Source organism: Tamandua tetradactyla, chromosome 7 (genome assembly GCF_023851605.1).
Source record: "Tamandua tetradactyla isolate mTamTet1 chromosome 7, mTamTet1.pri, whole genome shotgun sequence".
Classification (NCBI taxonomy): Eukaryota; Metazoa; Chordata; class Mammalia; order Pilosa; family Myrmecophagidae; genus Tamandua; species Tamandua tetradactyla.
In genome coordinates this window covers 70,794,582-70,815,118 of record NC_135333.1, presented here as the reverse complement: position 1 = coordinate 70,815,118, position 20,537 = coordinate 70,794,582, and the positions used below count along the sequence as shown (strand labels likewise).

At 39.6% G+C, this 20,537-nt stretch overlaps 1 protein-coding gene and 1 pseudogene across 1 annotated transcript; both read right to left on the bottom strand.

Moving 5' to 3' along the window:
- Nucleotides 1–3,748: 3,748 nt before the first annotated feature.
- LOC143689763 (ATP-binding cassette sub-family F member 2 pseudogene) lies at nucleotides 3,749–5,775 on the bottom strand (annotated as a pseudogene).
- Nucleotides 5,776–10,501: 4,726 nt separating this feature from the next.
- On the bottom strand, nucleotides 10,502–18,270 carry APOBEC1 (apolipoprotein B mRNA editing enzyme catalytic subunit 1). The gene is made up of 5 exons (XM_077167910.1): nucleotides 18,204–18,270; nucleotides 13,945–13,972; nucleotides 11,791–12,188; nucleotides 11,327–11,445; nucleotides 10,502–10,896 (listed from the first exon to the last, which is right to left on the bottom strand). The coding sequence occupies exons 1-5, from the start codon at nucleotides 18,217–18,219 to the stop codon at nucleotides 10,747–10,749; spliced, it is 711 nt and encodes a 236-aa protein (XP_077024025.1). The 5' UTR covers nucleotides 18,220–18,270; the 3' UTR covers nucleotides 10,502–10,746.
- Between the last annotated feature and the right edge of the window lie 2,267 nt (nucleotides 18,271–20,537).

Below are 20,537 nucleotides of genomic sequence, written 5' to 3'. Positions count from 1 at the left end.
TTTCCCAGTGCCTGCCCATGCAAATAATAATAATAATAATATAGCCTAACCTGCGAATGCTGCAAACAGGTAAAGGAAGATAAAGATTGAAGACAGCCCATCAATATCCTCAGTAAAGGATTTCTAATGGAGTTGAGAAGAAGATAAGGATGTAGAACAATGTGTATAGACTAGTATTTTGAGACACTTAGCTGGGAAGACAGGATATGTGAGAGCAGGGCATAGGAAGGGTTGCCTTTTTCATCTGGCATTTAGACTTTTATTCATGACATTTTGAAAATTCTGTAGACCTTTTACTCCATAAAATTATTCTAAATTTCATTTAGTAGGAAAAGCATATGAGAACATCAAGAGCATTCTGAAAATTAAAACCATTAATGGGACTTACCTTTCAGTTATTTGACCTCCTCATTTCCATGGTTCCACTTTACCTTAGCCACAGACTGCCCTGGCTACACCATTGACGTTGTTATCAACTATAGCTACTCTGCTTTCTAAATGGTTAAGCATCTTGTTTGCTGACCATAACAGACTCCTCTTTCAGCTTTATTGTTCAACTACCCCCATTGTAGTTAGTTAATGACGTTTTCAAGATTTGTAGTTCGTGAGAAATCAGGATTTAAGGGATGATTTTGGTTACTGAATCATTATGTAGATATTCCTTTTTGCTTTCTGGTATATTGGAGTAGACAGAGGGAAATACGTGAAATCTCTACATTGTAATACAGCTGCCTTGGTCTCCAGTAATGACTGTCTAGTCCCTGTGATTGTAAAAACCTTGTGACTAACCTTCTGCCCCTGTGATTGTAAAAACCTTGTGACTAACCTTCGTTTGTACCCATTTGTCCGGTTTTTCAACTTTAGAGTCTTGTGACCACTAAAGACAGCCTTTCATGTTTGTTGGTGAAGGGTCCTGGGTCAGCTCAGAACTAACCCACCCCAAATCCAAAGTCATCTTGAAAACCAAGACTGGATATAACCAAAGTGGGCCTGCCTGACATGTGTAGTAGCTCAGCCTTTAACCTCCAAGTCACTTATATGTCATTATAATACTAAAAACCATGCCCATCATCATATTAAGGCCCCCATTTTCTTACATACGTTCTGTGACTAAGCATGTAATCAATCTGCACATGCTCAATAAACAGAGCACTTCTACATCATCTGGGGCCACTGTGCTCATTATCCTAAGTCCTACCCATCTTTTTTCTCTAATAAAACAGTCAGAATTATGCAGTTCAGAGAGACAGATTTTGGGCCAATATGACATCTGATTTCCTGCATCTAATAATAAACTTTTTCTCTCTTTGGCAAAAGAAAAAAAAGATTTCTGGTTCATTGACCTTTCTAATTTCCCCCAACTCACCAGCCCTCTCCTTTCTTCATTTTTCTTCTTATCCAATTCAGGATAAGGGCTTTTTTGCCTTTTCATTGTTCCCATCTGGCAAAACTTTAAACCCAATTAACCATCAGCAATTCCAGTAGACCTAAAAAAGACTCAATAGGCACACACACAAAATGCTGAATCCCACTAATATTTAAAGAAGTTGAAATTACTGTATCATTTTTCACTCACCGGATTGTTAAAGATTTTAAGAGGTTGATCTTACCCAGTGCTGGCACGAATGTGAGGAATCTGGAAATTTTTTTTTCCTTGTATACATTCATTCTGAGTCTCTCTATCCTCTTGCTCTACAATGAATGATTACTTTCTGAGTTTACTGCTCAATATTATTGTCCTGGGATCCTCTTCACTATCATCCTGGGGATTTTTTTTTTTCCTTCTGTATTGAATCATTTGTGTCCTGGATTCTAGGATTTTTTTTTTTTGCTTTAGTCCTTCATTTTGGTATAGCAAACTCTCCAGTAGCTTTCTGAGTAGAGATAGGATGCATGGGAAATAATTTATTTGAGAACTTGCATGTTGAAAATGTCTTTATTCCTCACTCACACTAAATAAGATTGGCTGACTATAGAAGTTGAAGCTGAAAAACATTTTCCATCAGATACTGGCCACATGTCTTCTAGGTTCAATGTTGCTTTTGAGGAGTCTGATAGCAATCTTTTGTATGACTCCACCCTTCCCCCCAGGAAGCTGTTAAGATTCTAAAAAAATAAATAAATAAATCTGTGTTTGAAATTCTGTGGATATGCCTTAGAGTGAACCTTTTTCTTATCCAGATCGCTGGACACTGGGTGGATGCATTCAAGTCTGTAAATTTACATCCTTTGATTCTAAACTCCATGAAATTCAATCTGAGCAAATAAGCAGAAACCCAGAAGATACTGAAAAGGTCATAAGAATTAAGTAACGTCATTTTAGAGTTAGGTTTTGAGAATAAGTTAGATTTTGGTTGTCTTCATGGGAGAAAATTACACATTTTACTGCAGGACAGCTGTAATCCCAATTCCCCTAATATCTCAGGTAATTGTGATGATATCCATCTATCTTCCACTGAATTCAGTGGGATTTTACTTTCCTGGGTGCTGGAATTACCTCAGTGTTTGCCTACTCCAGTTGATGGCAGAGCGATTTGCCAAACCATAACTGCAGGGAGTGTGATAAGAGTGGAATATTTGTCTATTAAAGAAACAAACTTTATTCCAGCCATTCAAATGGTTGTTATATTTCCTGATTTCCATTAAACATGCATAATGCGCATGTGTTCCCTGGGGTTCTAACCTAGCCGTTAAAGGGCTTGGATTGAATTTCATGGAGTTTAGAAGCAGAGGATGAAGGGCTTGTGTTGGGGTAGCCGAAAGACCGAAGAATTCACCAGGCATGGAGTTAGACATGAATTTTCATTAGGGTTTAGGAATAGAGAGGATTCTTCCCTATGGTAGCCAGTAGAAAAATGGAAGTCAGTGCCCTACAAAGGGGATGGAAGAGTAGAAGGGTTTATAAGGGTTTAGGAAAAGGCAGAGTTGCGGCAGGGTGACCAGTATTTGGAGGCTTTTTATCAGCAGTGATCAGGGAGGGGAGTTTCAATGCCTTGTTTATGATGACATTTGTACATTCTTTCCCCCCTGAGGTGGTCTGATGACTTTTCATATCTGTCCTGGTCACGTAGGTGGCTACATGCAATGGCCTGCTCTCAGTGTGGAGTGGAATGCTCTATTGAGAGGAATTCCAGGCCCTAGATCCCTACACCTGGTTCCATAAAACATGGATAATGTCAGGCCCTGGATCCCTACATGTTTCCATAAAACACATAGCTCCAAAACTTTGGCAGCTACAACAGACCTGAATCAAACTTTTGCAGCTTTCATTAATATTTCAAACCTGTATCATCTCCACAGAAAGAGTTTTCCTTCCTATGTGTTTTATTTTCTTTATTGTTATTCTCCTATTCTCAAGCTGATTTTGTTTGCTTGGTTTTTTGCTTCTTCTTTCTTTACTAGACACTTTGTAGATGTTACATTGTTTAATAATTATTAAAAAACCGACCAGGCCTAACACCCTGGTCCTCAGCTCCAAACCAGAAGCAGAAAGGAATGGTGATGGTGGGGCTGGGAATATTTCTCCAACATCACCAGAACCCAGAAAATGAAGATCCTAAGCTCCTTATGGGCCAGATCCAGGGCTTGGGCCCTTGGGCTAACCCTCAAGTACTTCCGGCTACATCACTATCCAAGTAAGGTAGTCAGCAAGGGACTGAGTCCAGACTTGGACAAAAGTAACTGGAAGGAAAATAGGAAATGGACAAGTACTGTCCAGCTGTAGATAAAATAATATAGGGTAGCTAAGACAGGTTGAGGGGAGTAGGAAGAGAGGCTATGGGGAGGCAATATTGTAGCAATGCAGAAGTGTAGCCCCAGGATCCTGTCCTGGGCAGCTGGTCAGGATAGCAGCTGTTAGTCCCCAGATGGAGCTCCTGACCCAAGCCTGGGCAGAGGGCTCACATATTGTGGGTCCTCTTGGTGAGCTGGGGCTCCTCATCTGCCAGTTTGGACTTGAGGTGGTCCTCGTAGGCCAGGATGTCTCCAGGCCACTTGGTGATTATCTGCTTCTCACAGACCCAAATTTCCCATGCAACCTGTTGAATGAGCCTGGAATCATGGCTGACTAGAATCATGCCATCCTCAAACTCATGATGACATCTGCCAGTGCATCAGTGGTCTCAATATCTAGGTGGTTGGTGGGCTTATCCAGGAAGAGTATGTGGGGTTTTGCCGGGCCAGCCAGGCCAGACACACTTGGCAGTTCTGCTCATGTGAAAGGTTCCAGATTGGGCTCACCTGCTGTTTCCCGGTGAGACCATATCGCCCAAGGATCTTCCTTGTTTCTTCCTTCTCTTTGATCTCATGGTAGCATTTCTTCATGCACTCCAAAGGCAACAGATCTAAGTACAGCAGCTCTTGTAAATGTGATGGTAATGCCCTATCTTGATATGAGAGTATTTTTGTATCACCCTGTCTGTGGATAGCAGCTCTCCAGTTAGCAGATTCAAAAGAGTTGATTTTCCTGCTCCACTGGGCCCTACAAGAGCCACTCATATATCAAGGTCAATAACAAATTCTAGATTGTTGTAAATGCAAGGCCCATCTTTTTATACTTGAAGCTCATGCTTTGTACCATAATGACAGTGGAGGGATCTTGCCACATTGTGGGAAATAAAATGACAGTGTCTTGTTGCTCAAGACCTTCTCTGTCAGTCCTGATGCCATCATTTTCTGTAGCACTTTTTCCCTTGCTCTGGGACTGTTGGGCCAGCTTGGCACTGCTATGACCAAACTTAGCAATGTAGTTCTTCAAGTGAGCTATCTGATCTTGCTCCCAGTGAAACCTCTTCATCTGGTTCTCCTCCAGCTCCAGTCACATCTTCACATACTGATCATAATTACCCGTATAATAAATACTTCAGTTTCTTGTGCTTGTGAATGATGTTGATAGAGACACCTTTCAGAAAATCTTGGGAATGGGAGATGAGGACCATGATGCACTTAAAAGTCTTGAGTTCTTCCAACCACACACAAGCACCTAGGTCCAAGTAGTTGGTTGGCTTGTCCAGATGCAGCATGAAAGGTCAAATAAAGAGGGCTCTGGCAAGGGCAACCCTCATCCTCCAGCCTCCCCTGAAGTCATTTAGCTTCTTGCGCTGCATGGCAGGTGTGAAACGCAGTCCGTGCAAGATCTGTGAAGCCCTCATCTCTGCCTCGTCACCATCCAGCTCTTCCGGGTGCTCATATAGCTCCATTAATTTCTCACATTCCACATCCTGGTGAGCCAGCTGCTCAGCCTCCTTCTCCAGTATGGCCCTCTCTGTATCAACTTCCATCACACACTGCAAGGGTGTCTTGTCACTAGGGGGCATCTCCCGAGTCAAATGGTAGATGTCAATGTGCTCAGGGATGGGCATTTCACGTTTCCCAATAGCAGAAAGCAGCATAGACTTTCCAATTCCATTTAAGCCAATAAGACCATAGCAGTGGCCTGAGTTTAATTCCAGCTCTTGACCGTGAAAGGTGAGTGAGAGGTTGATAATGTGGACATCAATACTGTTGTTGTGAGAGGCTAGGACACCAGTAACAGCTCACTTTTTTCATTTCAAAGTCCTCTAACATCTTGGTCAGCAAATCCACTTCTGTTGTCTCTCTGCAATTGGCCTCCTCATTTTTTCCCTCTGCCACTTGTGATTCTGTGTCAACATCTCTATTTTCTTCATGCCCCTTTCTGAGCTGCTGTTGCGCTTTGGCATCTTCCATCTTTTTGGCTGCCTTCTTCTTGGCCAGGTCAGAGGGCATGATGATGAACCACAGGGGTGGCTTACTGTTCTTTCAGGGAGCCTTGACTTATTGGGCCTCGCAGCTCGGCCTCTGTCACAACAGAGCAGCTTCCTCGTTCCTCCGCATGCGGCTGGCTCACCATCAAACTGAGCTTTTAAAAATCATTTTTATTGAGAAATCTTCACACACATATAGTCCATTCATAGTATGCAACCAACGGCTCACATATCATCACATAGTTGTGTATTCCTCACTATAATCATTTTAGAACATTTGCATCACTACAGAAAAAGAAATAAAAAGAAAAATGAAAAAACTCATACATCCCATATGCCTTACCCCTCCCTCTGTTTGACCACTAGTATTTAAATCAACCCACGTTTTCACCCTTTATCCTCCCCTATTATTTATTTATTTTTTATCCCTATTTTTTTTACTCACCTGTCCATACCCTGGATAAAAGAAACATCAGACACAAGGTTTTCACAATCACATGGTCACATTGAAAAAGCTATATGTTATACAATCATCTTTAAGAATCAAGGTTCCTAGAACACAGTTTCAGGTACTTCCCTCTAGCCACTCCAAAACACCATAAATTAAAAAGGGATATCTATATAATGTATAAGAAAAACTTCCAGGAAAACCTCTTGACTCTGTTTGAAATCTCTTAGCCACTGAAACTTTATTTTGTCTCATTTCTCTCTTCTCCCTTTTAGTCAAGAAAGCTTTCTCAGTACTATGATGCCAGGTTCTGGCTCATCCCGGAAGTCCTGTTCCATATTGCCAGGGAGATTTATATCCCTCAGAGTCATGTCCCAACTAGTTGGGAGGCAGTGAGTTCATCTGCCAAGTTGACTCAGAGAGAGAGGCCACATCTGGGCAACAAAAGAGGTTGTCTGGGGGTAACTCTTAGGTATAATTATAAGTAAGCTTAGTTTCTCCTTTTCAGGAATACATTTCATAGGGGTGAGGCTCAAGATGGTTGTCCCTACTGCTTGCAAAAATATCAGGAATTCCCCAGATGGGAAAGTTTAATATCATGAAATGGGTTGACTTAAACAATAGGAATTTATTAGCTTATATTTTTAAAGCCATTTTATTGACATACATTATATATTCACATACCATGTAATCATCCAAAGTGTATGATCAATGGCTCACAGTATTATCATATATGTGTGCATTCATCATTACAATTGACTTTTTTCTTCTTTTTTGTGAAAAATAACATATGTACAAAAAAAAAACAACAACTGTCAAAGCATACTACAACAATTAGTTCTAGAACAGATTTCAGAGTTCGGTATGGGTTACAATTCCACAATTTTAGTTTTTACTACTAGCTGCTCCAAGACACTGGAGACTAACAGAAATATCAATATGATGATTCAGCAATCATGCTCATTTGTTAAACTCTACCTTCTCTGTATTACTCCACCATCTCCTTTGATTTTCTTCCCACTTTTTAGGGTTATTTGAGCTAGGCCCATTCTAACTTTTTCATGTTGGAAGGGGCTTTTGATAATGTGGATATGCGGATAGAAACAGTTGATATCCTGGAGCCTGGCTTCTCTGCATTTTAGGGCTTATCTGGTCTAGGAACCCATCTGGAAGTTGTAGGTTTCTGGAAAGTAATTCCAGTGCATGGAACCTTTATAGAATCTCATATAAAGTTCTAGGTATTCTTTAGGGTTGGTAGGAATGTTTTGTTTTGTTTTTTAATTTTTTTCATTTATTAATTAAAAAAAATTAACAACAAACAAAAATATTAACATATCATTCCATTCTACATATACCATCAGCAAGTCTCAATATCATCACATAGTTGCATATTCATCATTTCTTAGAACATTTGCATTGATTTAGAAAAAGAAATAAAAAGACAACAGAAAAAGAAATAAAACGATAACAGGAAAAAAAGATTATACATACCATACGCCTCACCCCTCGCTTTCATCTATCCCTAGCATCTGTAGGAATGGTTTTGGTCGGAGTTTGGCAAACTATGATAGGCAACTGAAGCTTGCATAAGAGTAGCCTCCAGAGTAGCCTTTAAACTCCATTTGAACTTCTCAGCCACTGACATCTTTTGTCACACTTCTTTTCCCCCTTTTTTTGTCCGGAGGTCATCATCAGTTACACAGCGCCAGGGCCAGATTCAGCTCTGAGAGTTATATTCCAGGTTGCCAAGGAGACTTTCACCCCTGGATGTTATATCCCATGAAAGGTAATGATTTCACTTGTAAAGTTGGGCTTAGAAAGAGAGAGGCAACATCTGAGCAACAGAAGTTGTCCTCTGGAAGTAACTCTTAGGCATAATTGTAGGTAGGTTAAGCTTTTATGCTAAGATAAATAAGCTTCATAAATAGCTTACATTTTTGTGGCCAGGAAAGTACCCAAATCAAGACATCATCAAGGCAATGCTTACTTCCTGAAAACCTGCTGCCAGTGATCCTTGGCTCTTCTGTCTCACGGCGATGCACATGGAAGTGTCTTCTGTTCTCTCCCTTCTCTTCTAAGTTTCACTCATTTCTGCTTCTTGCTTCTGTGGCTTTTTCACTTTTTGTCTGAATTTCACTGTCTTATAAAGGACTCTGGTAATAGGATTATGACCCATCCTAAAAGAGGTGGGTCTCACCTTGACTGAAGCAGCCTGATCAAAAGGTCCTACTTACAATGGGTTCACACCCACAGGGATGGATTAGATTTAAAGAACATGTTTTTCTGGGGTAGATACATCTTTCAGTCCTCTAACATAATGACAGTGTTCCTTGCAGCATTCCATGCTGCCTTTAATAACTCTAAGTAATGTGTATTTTCACCATTTTTAAAGTAACTTCTATGGATAAGCAGGTCCTACATTAGCCACTAAGATGGGCACTGGGGATATAAAGAGGATTTAGGCAAATCTAGGGGATTTAATATAAAGCAGAGCTATAAGATGGTGGGAGACTGGAAGTATCAGTTTGATGGGAGGAGAAAATGTGAGAGGCTCATAGAAAGTGAAGGCATCAGAATTGGGCCAGAGAAAAGTTGAAGAGGTTGAGAAAAATTTCATCTACCACAGAATTTAAAGTTGACTCAAACTTATCCTTCTTCTAAATATATGATTATCCCAGGCATATAATTATTTAATGAGTTATTTATTTCTATTTTAGGACCTTTCTATATTGCTTCATAACTTTATTTCTCACATAGTTCTTGCATTACTTATCAATCACATAATTATGATTTATCTGTATAACTCCCTAGATCATGAATTTAATGGCTAAGGTTAACAAAATAATTTAAAACAAGAATAAAATGACAGGAGGTAACAGGAATATGGAAGAATATGATCAATATATGGAAAGGCTACAGATGAACATAAAACATAGCTCTCAGCATCCTGAGAATCAAACTAAATGAGAATTTTTACATTGTCCCACATATCAGCTCATAAGAGAAACTCTATTATTTTTGAGAGGTTTTTTTTCCTAATATGTTTTTTTATAAGAACGTTGATAAATGGTATCCTTCACTGCAGTTAAACCTCATAGACTCCATCTGGACACTTAATAAAGTCCCAGGGCCTATTTTTGTCCCAGAAAGAGACTGGCACCATTCAATCCAGGAAGGGCAAGCCAGGCAAATAACAAAACCAATCTGACTCCATTGTGAAAATTAATGATATATTGGTTCCTGGCATATCCTGAATACTCGGGAAAAGAAAAGTGCACAAAGATTTTCAGCTCCATTCCCACCATAGTATTCTCTATCTCACCTTGGAAAAGCTGCCTAACTTCAGTTTCCAAGTTTCTTCATTGTGGCAGGCACACCATGTGTTCACCAGACCCCATTTTCATTTCTCCCTAGGCATCCAGCTGGACTCTGTTTCTCAGGCTATATTATAGTTTGGTGGAGTTCCATGACTTATTTTTGTCTATTTTTAATAGGATGGGGAAAGAAGTGGCACTTGCCATTCCCCATTCTTGTCTCTAACAACATTCTTTCACACTGCTCCATGTTCTCTCTGTTTCCCATGTGCTGGCTGAATGCAGAGAATCTGGTAGGGACTCAGGGGCCACAGGAGACGGTGGCATCACTAGGTGGAAGGAATTTGAGTTCCTGAATAACTACATGGGGCATGCAACCCAACTTCCATCAGACCAGCATGTGAACATTAGTCTTTTTGCCTGTGTTAAGCTGCTAAAATTTTGATGTTGCTATTACAGCAGCAAATTATCTAATAAATACTAACTAATAAATCTTCTATCAAATCTTATGATTCAGAAATAATAATAGCTGCTACTTTGCACTTTGTTTCCCTGTAGCTGTTTCTTAGAAACTGGCTCCATGTAACTTTGTATATGTGGAAACAGTGCCAAAGTCCCTCCAAGATAATCCCCAATGATTCTCACCTCCTGGGTTCAAGATTTTGTGTAGTTCCCTCTCCAAACCAAATCATGGTTGGCATGTGTGACCAATAGAATATAGTAAGGAGACAAAGTATAATTCCAGGGAAAGTCAGAAAAGACACTGCAATTTCCACCTTGGTCTTGGACCACTCACTCTGTAAGATGCCAACTATCATGTCATAAAGACAGATATGCAGCTCCAAGGAGAGGTCTACATGCCGAGAAACTGAGACCTCCCACTGACCCACAGCTCTAACATGCCAGCCAAGTGAGTGTGCTATATAGGAAACATATCCACTAGCCTCGGTCAAACCTTCAGATGATTGTAACCTTAGCAGACATCTTGACTGCCAGGAGATGTCCGGGGAGACCTTGAATTAGGAATGCACAGCTAAATTGCCCCTGAAATCCTGACCCACAGAAACCCAGAGAGATTAAAAAAAAATTTATTGCTCTTTTAATTCACAAAGTTTGGGGTAATTTTATATATGGCAATAGATAACTAATACAGTCCTTGATACTGCAGCTTGTGAAAATTTCCCGATTCCTAATGGTACTCACTCTTCAGTGGGCCATGATTGCCTGTTCTTGGAACAGAGCATACAAGAAATCATTCTTTTCATCTCCAAGTCACAGAAGGTTGTATCATCCCCATAGCAAAAAGGGTATGGGGTAGAATCATTTGGTGATGGCAGTTTTGAAAATTAAGACTGAAAAATGTAAGCTGACGCTGGCATCTTCTTGAAATCTTTAAACAGGGTGGAAGACTCTAGAATAAAAAAGAAGTTATGGTAATATTTTGGTTAGTACTGTTATTAACACAAACACTTTAAAACATCACTTGGAAGACCAATGGATTACTTTCAAGAGAATCCAAATGAGACACCTGCATTTCTTAAATTGGATGACACACACCAATAAGGGAAAAGAGGAAATCTGAAATACTGTAGAGTCAGTACATGTTGAACAATAATAATAACATGGAATTAAAATGGGAACCACATATGTCTTAGACCAGCTTATGCATTCCCTTCTCCTGCTTATTCCACAAAGAGATTGTCTTGTTCTCACATTTCCTTTATGAATCCCTAGTTTAATAACCAAACCTCACTTTAAATGGGAAAGAGATGGTGGGTAGAGTAGGTGTCAAAATTCTCTTCTTTTTTGCAGAAGAATCTTTGACCTTTAAAGTAACTCACTAGGATTATGCAGTGGAGTTCCAGTGCATACATCATCATCCACAGAGGGGGATATCTTGGCCAGTGAGCTTCTTCCCCAGGTAAATAGTTGACAAAATTCCTCCAGCAATGACCATACTCTAAGGAAAACACAGATCTTGATTCACTCAACAAGTAAGCACAGGATTAAGTTATTTAAAGAGATCCTCCACTTAAAAATAATCATGTATATAACTTTCTGGACAATTTGCTGTTGGAGATAAGGTAGACTTCCCCAGAATCCCTAAGTAGAACAGAGCAATTCATTAGAAGATGGCTGAGAGGCCATAGTGGTAAGAGTGGAAAAAGGAGTCATATTACCTTCGCCATGAATTTCACATCTGGTCTTTTCTTACATTATATGGACTTTTACTTGTGAGACATCCAGTCTGGGATCATCAATTCTGACTTAGAAACAGAGATTGTTTACTGTTTACTGTTTTTACCTGAAGATGTCATAATCTGGATAGACACACCGCTGTTAATGAGGTCCCTGATTCCTTGCCGGTTCTGTTGATCCATGTGGTAAAAAAGCCTTGCTACATAAATAACCAGAGTGATGTTCGGGTACTGACTCAAAAATTCTCTAATTGCCTTGGAGCATTCCCAACAGGGACTCCAGGACAAGAACCAGGTGATGCAGCAGCTGACAGATGGGCAACATTGTCTTTCTGAACTAAACTTTTCTATAAAGTTAACTTCAACATGCTTAGAGGTGTTTTGGCCTGAGTTTCGCCAGATCTTACGGCTCCTGCCCCACTTGATTTCGTAGAGCAGACAGGCCTCTTTACGGAGCTCTCTGGGGTCGAAGAAGACTTCAAATTCCCACGGTTGGATCCTTCTCCTGAAATATAAAAAGCACCCCCATGTCATCATGTGATCTTTAGAGGGTACTAAGAAACCATTTCATGCTCTCCTTTTCTACCAGGAAAGCCTAAATCATGGTATCTCAGTGAACATTTTTTCTATTCTGTTTCAAAGTTGCCTGGAGAGGTCTATTTGAATGATCAGTTTTTCTCACAAAGTTGGTGAAGAAGTTTTTCCCAGTTGAGTTATTGGGTACCATTCTCTATATACCACTGTATATAAAAACCACTGTTTTTTAGTCTTCAGTTCTGGTATTAGTATATCCCTGTTTCTCTTTTAGAGGTTTCTCATTAAATTCTAATCTTTCTCTCTCACACTTAGAGGAGCCATGCCCCAATCCTTAATCTTCATCATTCCAACTGGATTTTTGCAGGTGTTAAATCATCAACAAGATTCTACTGTCAAGTCTAAGAAGAGAATTATTTAGTCTCAGGATTCTTCCATATTATAATCTTTTTAAAAATTTTGCATGAGGGAAAAAATTCAAATCGCTCTTGATGGCTCTCTCTGTGTTGCAAAGCTGTAGTTCAGGGAAAACTCAGGATTGTGCTACAGACTCTTCGCAAAATGGTTATGTCATAAACTTATTACCTCCTTGTAGTTCCCACTTATCCCTAAAGTATCACATTTTTTATTACATATATTAATCCTTCCACTCAAATGAAATAATATACCCCTCAAAAATGGTCTCCTTGCTCTAATGATATGTCAGTAAAATTGGTAGATTGTAAAATAGGAAGATGAGATCAAAGTGACAAATGGGTTCCCTGAACATTTCATTAATAGCTATAGAAACATGTCATTTAAAGAGAAAAGAGTAATAGTAAGACTATGACATAGAAGTATACTAGAAGATACTTTATTCAAAGAGAAACCAAAAGGCATAGGAGCAAAGATGAAGGAAGTGGTAATCATAGACAGTGAAGTTGGAGAAGGCAAAAGGAAATAAAAAGAAGAAACTCATACATCCCATACCCTTTACCCCTCCTTCTCATTGCCCACTAGTATTTCCATTTACCCACTTTATTTTACCCCTTAATCCCTCCTATCATTTATTTATTTATTATCCATATTTTTTACACACCTGTACATACCCTGGATAAAAGAAGCATCAGACACAAGGTTTTCACAGTCACACTGTAAAAGCTATACCATTATACAATCATTTTCAAGAATCAATGCTACTGTAACACAGTTCAGTAGTTTCAGGTACTGCCTTCTAGCTACTCCAAAACACCCTAAACTAAAAAGGGATATCTATATAATGCATAAGAATAACCCCCAAGATAATCTCTTGACTCTGAAATCTCTCAGCCACTGAAACTTGATTTTGCCTCATTTCACTCTTCCCCCTTTTGGTCAAGAAGGCTTTCTAAATACCATGATGCCGGGTCCCGGCAAATCCCAGGAGTTCTGTCTTATTTTGCCAAGCAGAGTTACACCCCTGGGGGGAGGGCAGTGAGTTCTGCCGAGTTAGTTTAGAGAGAGCGAGGCCATATCTGAACAACAAAAGAGATTCTCTGGGGGTGACTCTTCTTATAATTTTGAATAGGTTTAGCTTATCCTTTGCAGGAATAAGTTTCATAGGGGTAAATCCGAAGATCGAGGACTCGGCCTACTGATTTTTTGTCCCCTCTATTTGCGAGAATATCAGAAATTCTCCAAATGAGAAGTTGAATATTTTCTCCCTTCTCCCCCATCCCCCAAGGGGACTTTGATAGCATCGTTCTTACCTCAAGGTGGCATCTCCAGTTGAAGTACCTGTTGACCAAGAGATGATTATGTCAAATCGCACCCAAATCAAATTGAGCTGTTGAAAAAAAGTGCTCTTTTCTTCCAAACCTGCCACCTATGTCAGAAAATGCATCTTAGCAAAGCAGGATTTTAAGAGCGCTGCTCAAATCTATTCGCCCAGGTGCCTAATCCCAAACCAGAAAACCCTCTGTAGGGCTTCTACAAGAATGACTAAGTACATGGGAAAGTCACTTCTCAGAGACTTCCAGGTGTACTTTCTATGTGTTTCCATAGCTCCCTCACACCCCCTCCCCCCACCATAGTCATCATGCCATATTATGATTGGAGTAATACTGGATTATAAATTATGTTGGATAGGGATTATGTATATATTTTTCCAGACCATATCATGCTGCCTGAAACATGTTAGTTGATACAAAAAATTTATGTCTACCTGGAAGTCCCCGGTGTGTCCTTATTTGGAAATAGGGTCATTGCAAATGTAATTAGTTAAAACGACTTCTATGTCATAGTCTTACTATTACTCTTTTCTCTTTAAATGACATGTTTTTATAGCTATTAGTGAAATGTTCAGGGAACCCATTTGTCACTTTGATCTCATCTTCCAGGGTTCTGGATGAGGGTGGTCCCTAAATCCAATGTGACTGCTGTCCTTATCAGGAGAGGAGAGAACACACAGAGACACAGAGGGAATAAGGCCAAGTGAAGACTGAGGCAGAGATTGGAGTTATAGAGTCATAAGCCAAGGAATGCCAGGAGCCACCCAATGCTAGAAGATGCCTGGAAGTCTCTCCTCTAGTACCTATGGTGGGAGTGCAGGCCTGCCCACACCTTAATCTTGGACTTCTGAACTTCAGATCTATGAGAAGTGAAAAGGAATAATCCTGTCCCTCTTTTAGTCAGAAGACTCCCTAAAATAGCCAAGAGCCCTGGTTGGCTGCTGTGCCCATCAGTTCTCTATCAGCATAGGAGCATAATACCAAAACAGGTAAGAAGAGGATCCCAGCAACCAGCAAATAGGTCAGTTACCTTTGGAATTTGGCAAACGGCAGTCTGTATTTGGGGTGGTGGTGAGGGGCTGTCATTTATTTAACCTTTCAACAAACATTAATTGAGAACCTACTAAGTATAAATGAGCAAAATAAGTGGAGCCTATATTCTAAAGGGGGAGAGAGAAAATAAAAAATAAATACATATATAATATAAAGTTCATAACAACAAAGGTTAATAAAAGTGAAGTATTGGAAGGGAATAAAAGATGAAGGAGAGGGTGGGGGTATTATACTGGAGAGGGTGGTCAGGGAAGGTTTCGTTGAAGAAGCATATTTAAGTAGAGACTTGATTCCATGCAGGAGACCCAGGATTGATTCCCGGACCATGCACTCCCCAAAAATTAAAAAAAATTAAAAAAAAAAAAAAATAGAGACCTGAATGTAAAATGATGGAGCAGAACATGTGGACATAAAGGAAAGAGCATTCCAAGCAGAGAGAATGGTAAGTTCAAAGATCCTGAGGTGCAAAGATCTTAGCATGTTCAAGGAAGGGTTGGGAGGTTGCATGGCTAAGTCAGAATGATTAAGATGTTTGTTGGTAGGAGACGAACCATGGACTTTATTCTAAGTGTAATGGAAGACATTGGAGAGTATGGGGATGATTCAAGTAACAGTACCATATTTCAGAGACCCAGGCCTCTCAGGTCTTGGTGTTGCGCCAGCTGTGAAAGAGGCACTGACTAGGCCTGGATTCAGAATTCCAAAGCTTGGAGAGCAGAAATGCTACTCATTTGTTTCATTCTGGGGAACATGGGCCTTTATTTTGGCAACACAACTTAAATATTTGGCCCTGCTTATTCGGAAGCTAAAGTTCTTCTGGGGAGGCAGAAAAGAAAGCCCATAAACAGAGAGGCACAGTTATCGGCACCAATCCCTCTTATCCAAAGAAGCAGAGATACATGAAGTTTGAGATGGAGGGCATAAGGTTCCCCACAAGAAATCCCTTCTCAGTTAATCAGAGAAATGCAAAGTTTGTTCCTACCTCTGAGAGTGAAGTGGTTCTAAGGAGATGCCAAACCTCCAATGCATCTTGGTCAAAGCTTAGGTGCCCTTTGTTTTGTTTATAAGACATTTATTGAGCATTGTCTATATGCCAGACATTGTTCTGACAATCTTACAGGCATTATTTCATTTACTCTTTACAATTACCCTTTGAAATTGGTGGTGTTATTATCCTTATTTCATTGATGAGGAAACTAAGGCTTAGAAAGGATAAAAATTCACACAAGGCCATATAGCTGGTAAATTGTGAAATTAGGTTAAACAGATAATTATAATAGACAGAAAATCTAATGCAATATGTTATGCAATGATAGAAGTGTGATTATACCATGGAGGTTACTGGCATTTCTAGAGTAGCGTGTATCAAGTTTTTCTTGGTGGTGATTATACAGATAAAAAAAAAAAAGTGTTTCATTTTTGAGCCATCATGTTTTGTCTTGTCTGTTTTTCAGGTCTCAAAACATTTTCATAGGTTCTGAAAGCCCCTAGTCTGTGTGCACTGCGACTTTAATGTCTTCGGTACTATTTTGAACCAAGAAAAGTCACAATGTCTGGTAGACACTTCCTCCAAAACAGGAGGTGCTTTACCCAGCTCCATGTGTGTGAAGTCTGTTTGTGATAGGAACTGGATGATAGAGAGATGACAGAGGGTGGCATGCATGGCATTTATCCTGTAGATGGAAAACGATTCTAGCTGGGGTGAGAAACTAAAAAGAGAAATTATCAGATATCTAAGAAAGAGGGCAGAGTAGAAAACCTTATGCAAAGGGTGACCTGAAGAATAAATCTCTCACCCTAAAAATAGTTAGAGCACTGAGAGGGAGGAGGATGGAATGGATGGCCGGCACCTTGCAATGGGCACTTCTTAGACTTTCATCGAAATTGGGCCTTTGAATCTGCTGATCCACTCACTCAAGGCCTTGTGGAAACAGAGGCTTACCCATGAGAGAAAGTGATGTTGATGAAGGAGGTGAATCAGCAGGGAGAACTTCAGGAAGAGGAGTGAGCTATATGCTTACCACCTAGGCTGATCCACACTTGCCCCAGAATGCAAGATGAGGCCACTAGCTGCGTGATACAGGAGGGATAAAGGGATAAATCAAACCACCTTGAAGGAAGGTCCAGGGATTCATCGAACCAGATATTGCCACTAAATAATGTAATCTGGTCTTTCCCAAACACACCACTCCCAAAGAAAGTTTAATAGTCGGAGAAAATATGGAGGGAAAAAAATATCCAAAAACTGACATCTACATTACCCCCTGCCATGCTTACCCTACTACAGTAGCTTTCAATCTTTTCTCCTTTCAGTCTATAAAACTCATCCAATGCTGAATTTGTCTAACAGACCATTTTAATCATATCTCTGTGCTACTCTCAAATTCTCCATTGTGAGAATCTGGAGGTTATCTTTCAGAAAATCTTCAATTTCCTTTGCCTGGCATTCAAGGCCCTCTAGAATATCACTTCATATTTGCTTTCTAATCTTATTGCAGACTATTTCCACAAGCTTTCTTCTCTAGGCTAACCAATTTACCCATTATATTCCAAAACACAAGTCTCTGTAAATTCTCTCAGGGTTTTTGGTCAATGCAATTGAATGAACCCTAGAATCGCCTTTTCCTCTTTGCCAATCCAAATCCTACCCTTCCTTTAGGAGCAAACTCAAATTCCACCTCACCTAAAAATCATTTCTTTCCACAGTCAGAAAGGATCTCACATGCCCAGGAATTTCTATAACACTAGATAACTAAATAACTGTAAAATTAATTTATCAGTAAGTATGTCCTTAAGCTATCACTTCTGTGATCTTAAACTGTTATTTAAACAGTACTTGATTTTTAAAATCATGGTGAAATAAGCATTGATTTAGTGCAATCGGCTCAAAATCATTTGGTGATGTGAATAGATCATCAACATAATAAATGTTGCTTAAGAATAATTTTAACATATTAATAATAGGAAAGTTGGAAAACATCTAAGGAAACAAGCACAAGCAGAATACTGCAAACCCCCACATGCACTTTTTTTTAATTAAAGAAGTTGTAGGTTTACAGAAAAATCATGCATAATATACAGAGTTCCCATATACCACCCTAATAGTGACATCTTGCATTCTCCACACAAACAGTCTTTACACTATTCATGAATATGGAGCTTTCCAGGCCCCTGATCCATTTTACCTGTCTCAGAGGTCATGGTGTTCTGTCTCTGGACTGCTTCCCCTGACTGTTCCTGCTACAACATACCTGAACTTTGTTTCTTCAGGTGTGCCCACTGCCACCTGCTTGGACAGAGGATGATTCATTCCTGAGTTACTAGGTATCTGGACTATATGAATACGTAGCAGATTAAGAGGGGAATTTGGTTGATAAGAAAGCATCTGATGCAAATAACATTAATCCTGTAGTGTAGCTCTCTGGGGGGGGGGGGGTAGGTAATGCAATTACAAAGTTCTTCCCTCATGACATCTGAATTTAGTAACCTTTCCTTTTCCTTAAAATTAAGGTTAAGACGGACCTGTCTTTCTTTGTTGGAGAGAAGAGTGGAAGAACAAGAGAGAATTAACCTTTTTCTGTAATCTGGAAATCTTCGCTGTGACTTGGGGTGGGGGTGGGGGGTCTCTAGGGCCTTGCCCTTTAGCTGTTATTCACCTATTTCTAACTTCCTCTTATTTGCTCTTTGCCCCAAACCCATTGGGAAGGGGAGGGGCACTGGGAGATGCAAAGTCATAAGAACTTTGGCCTCTGAGTCAAGTATTTAGTGTACAGGTCTTTGGTGTTCTCTCTTCTTTTCTGAAGTTAAAAGTTAAGCATATGGCCAAGTCCGCTTCTGCTTTTTATCCCCCTTGAAAGATTAAATGGTACAACCCTTCACTATTGCTATTGGGTTCTGTCTCCTGAACCCTGGGTCATTCTCGAGCCACCAACTTCTTAGTCCTCACAGTCCTGTGGGGACTGGCAATGCCTTTTTGACCAAAAGTGGGTAAAGAAATGTAGCAAAATAAGGTTTTGGTGGCTAAGAGTTCAAATAGAGTCAAGAGGTCATTCTGAGGGTTACACTGAGGCAAGCTTCAGCTAGATACTGCAAATTGCCGTGGTATACCAACCCCCAAACAACAGAATTGAAAACCCTAAAGAATACCTTGGGCTCTGTCTAAGACCCTGTAATTACCTATTAAGTTCATTTTTTCAGAAACTTGAAGCCTCCAGATGGCTCCTATAAGCTCTGAAACCCAGAGATCCCAGGATCTCCAAGAACATGAACCACTTTCATTCCTCTACCCCATAATGTCAACACCCCTTTTTAGCATGAAGAAGTTAGAATGGTCATTGCCCAGATATGCCTGAAGAGTGAGAGAAAGATCACATGGGAGGGAGGGGTGTAACTGAGAAATTAGGATTTAACAATGATTATGACTATTGACTCATATAGATATTTCATTTTAGTTTCTAGAATAATAGAACAGCCAGAAGGAAATACCTGAAATTGTTGAACTGTAATCCATTAACCTTGATCTCTGAAAATGATTGCATAACTATATAGCCTTTATCTTGCGACTGTGTGATTGTAAAATCCATGTGACTGACAGCCCCCTTATTCAGGGTATGGGTAGATGAGTAATGAAAAACAAAACATGCATGGGAGAAAAAATAGGCTGGGAATATGAGGGAAAAAAACTTCTACATAAATATTAATAGTATTACTTTAATAATATTTCATCAGTTGTAAAAAAAATGTAATTACTGTTAAAAAATAGTAGAATTTTTTTTTAAAAGTGCCATAATCAATTATAACTATTCTTCCTCACCAATGCAGGTGTGGGTTGTGGGGAGGGGTATGGGAGTCCTGTGGTTTATGCATAATTGTTCTGTAAACCCAAAACTTCTGTAATAGAAATAATAATAATAAAAAGCATGCAAACAGATTCTCCCTGAGAATTTCCAGAAGGAAGGCTGTCCTGCTTTCATTTTAGTCCACTTTTGCCCTCCACAACTGTAAAATGACTAAGTTGTGTTGTTTTCTTCTGCCCGCAAAATAGTGATAAAGCCAATAGAATATGTCCTTGTCCCATTGAAGCAGATTACTGCTTTTTTTCAAAACTCTCCTCAAAAGCCAAAAAATTTAGATTTCAATGGATTCCACTCACAAGGCAAGTACAGAAACCAGACTGTTAATAGTTGCAGTGCTTAATATTGTTGTTTTCCTGCGAACAATTTTAATTTCCTTCCCATGCAATTTCTATTTACGTTTATTATTCTGTTGGTCCTTTTGTTATTAATTTGTAAGAACTCTTTATATAATGAGTTCTCCATCAATGTTTTGCAAACCTCTTTCTCTGCAGTTGATAGACCAAAGTTAGAGTCAGGCAAAGTTGCTTACTTTTGCTGAGCTCCTATGGAACTTGCCTTATAAGAGGGGTTTCCAGTCAACAATAGGGGGGTATAAGGGAACACTGTATTTTTTACATGACTTTTATTTAAACCTACAACTACTCTATTTTTAAAAATTGCAAT

Excerpts from the sequence above, each read along its gene's own strand:
- APOBEC1 (XM_077167910.1), bottom strand. Across the intron at positions 11,446-11,790 it reads CCAGATTATGACATCTTCAG|AGTATGGTCATTGCTGGAGG; the intron begins GTAAAAACAGTA and ends TGTTTTCCTTAG. Across the intron at positions 10,897-11,326 it reads AACTCCACTGCATAATCCTA|AGTCTTCCACCCTGTTTAAA; the intron begins GTGAGTTACTTT and ends TTTTTATTCTAG.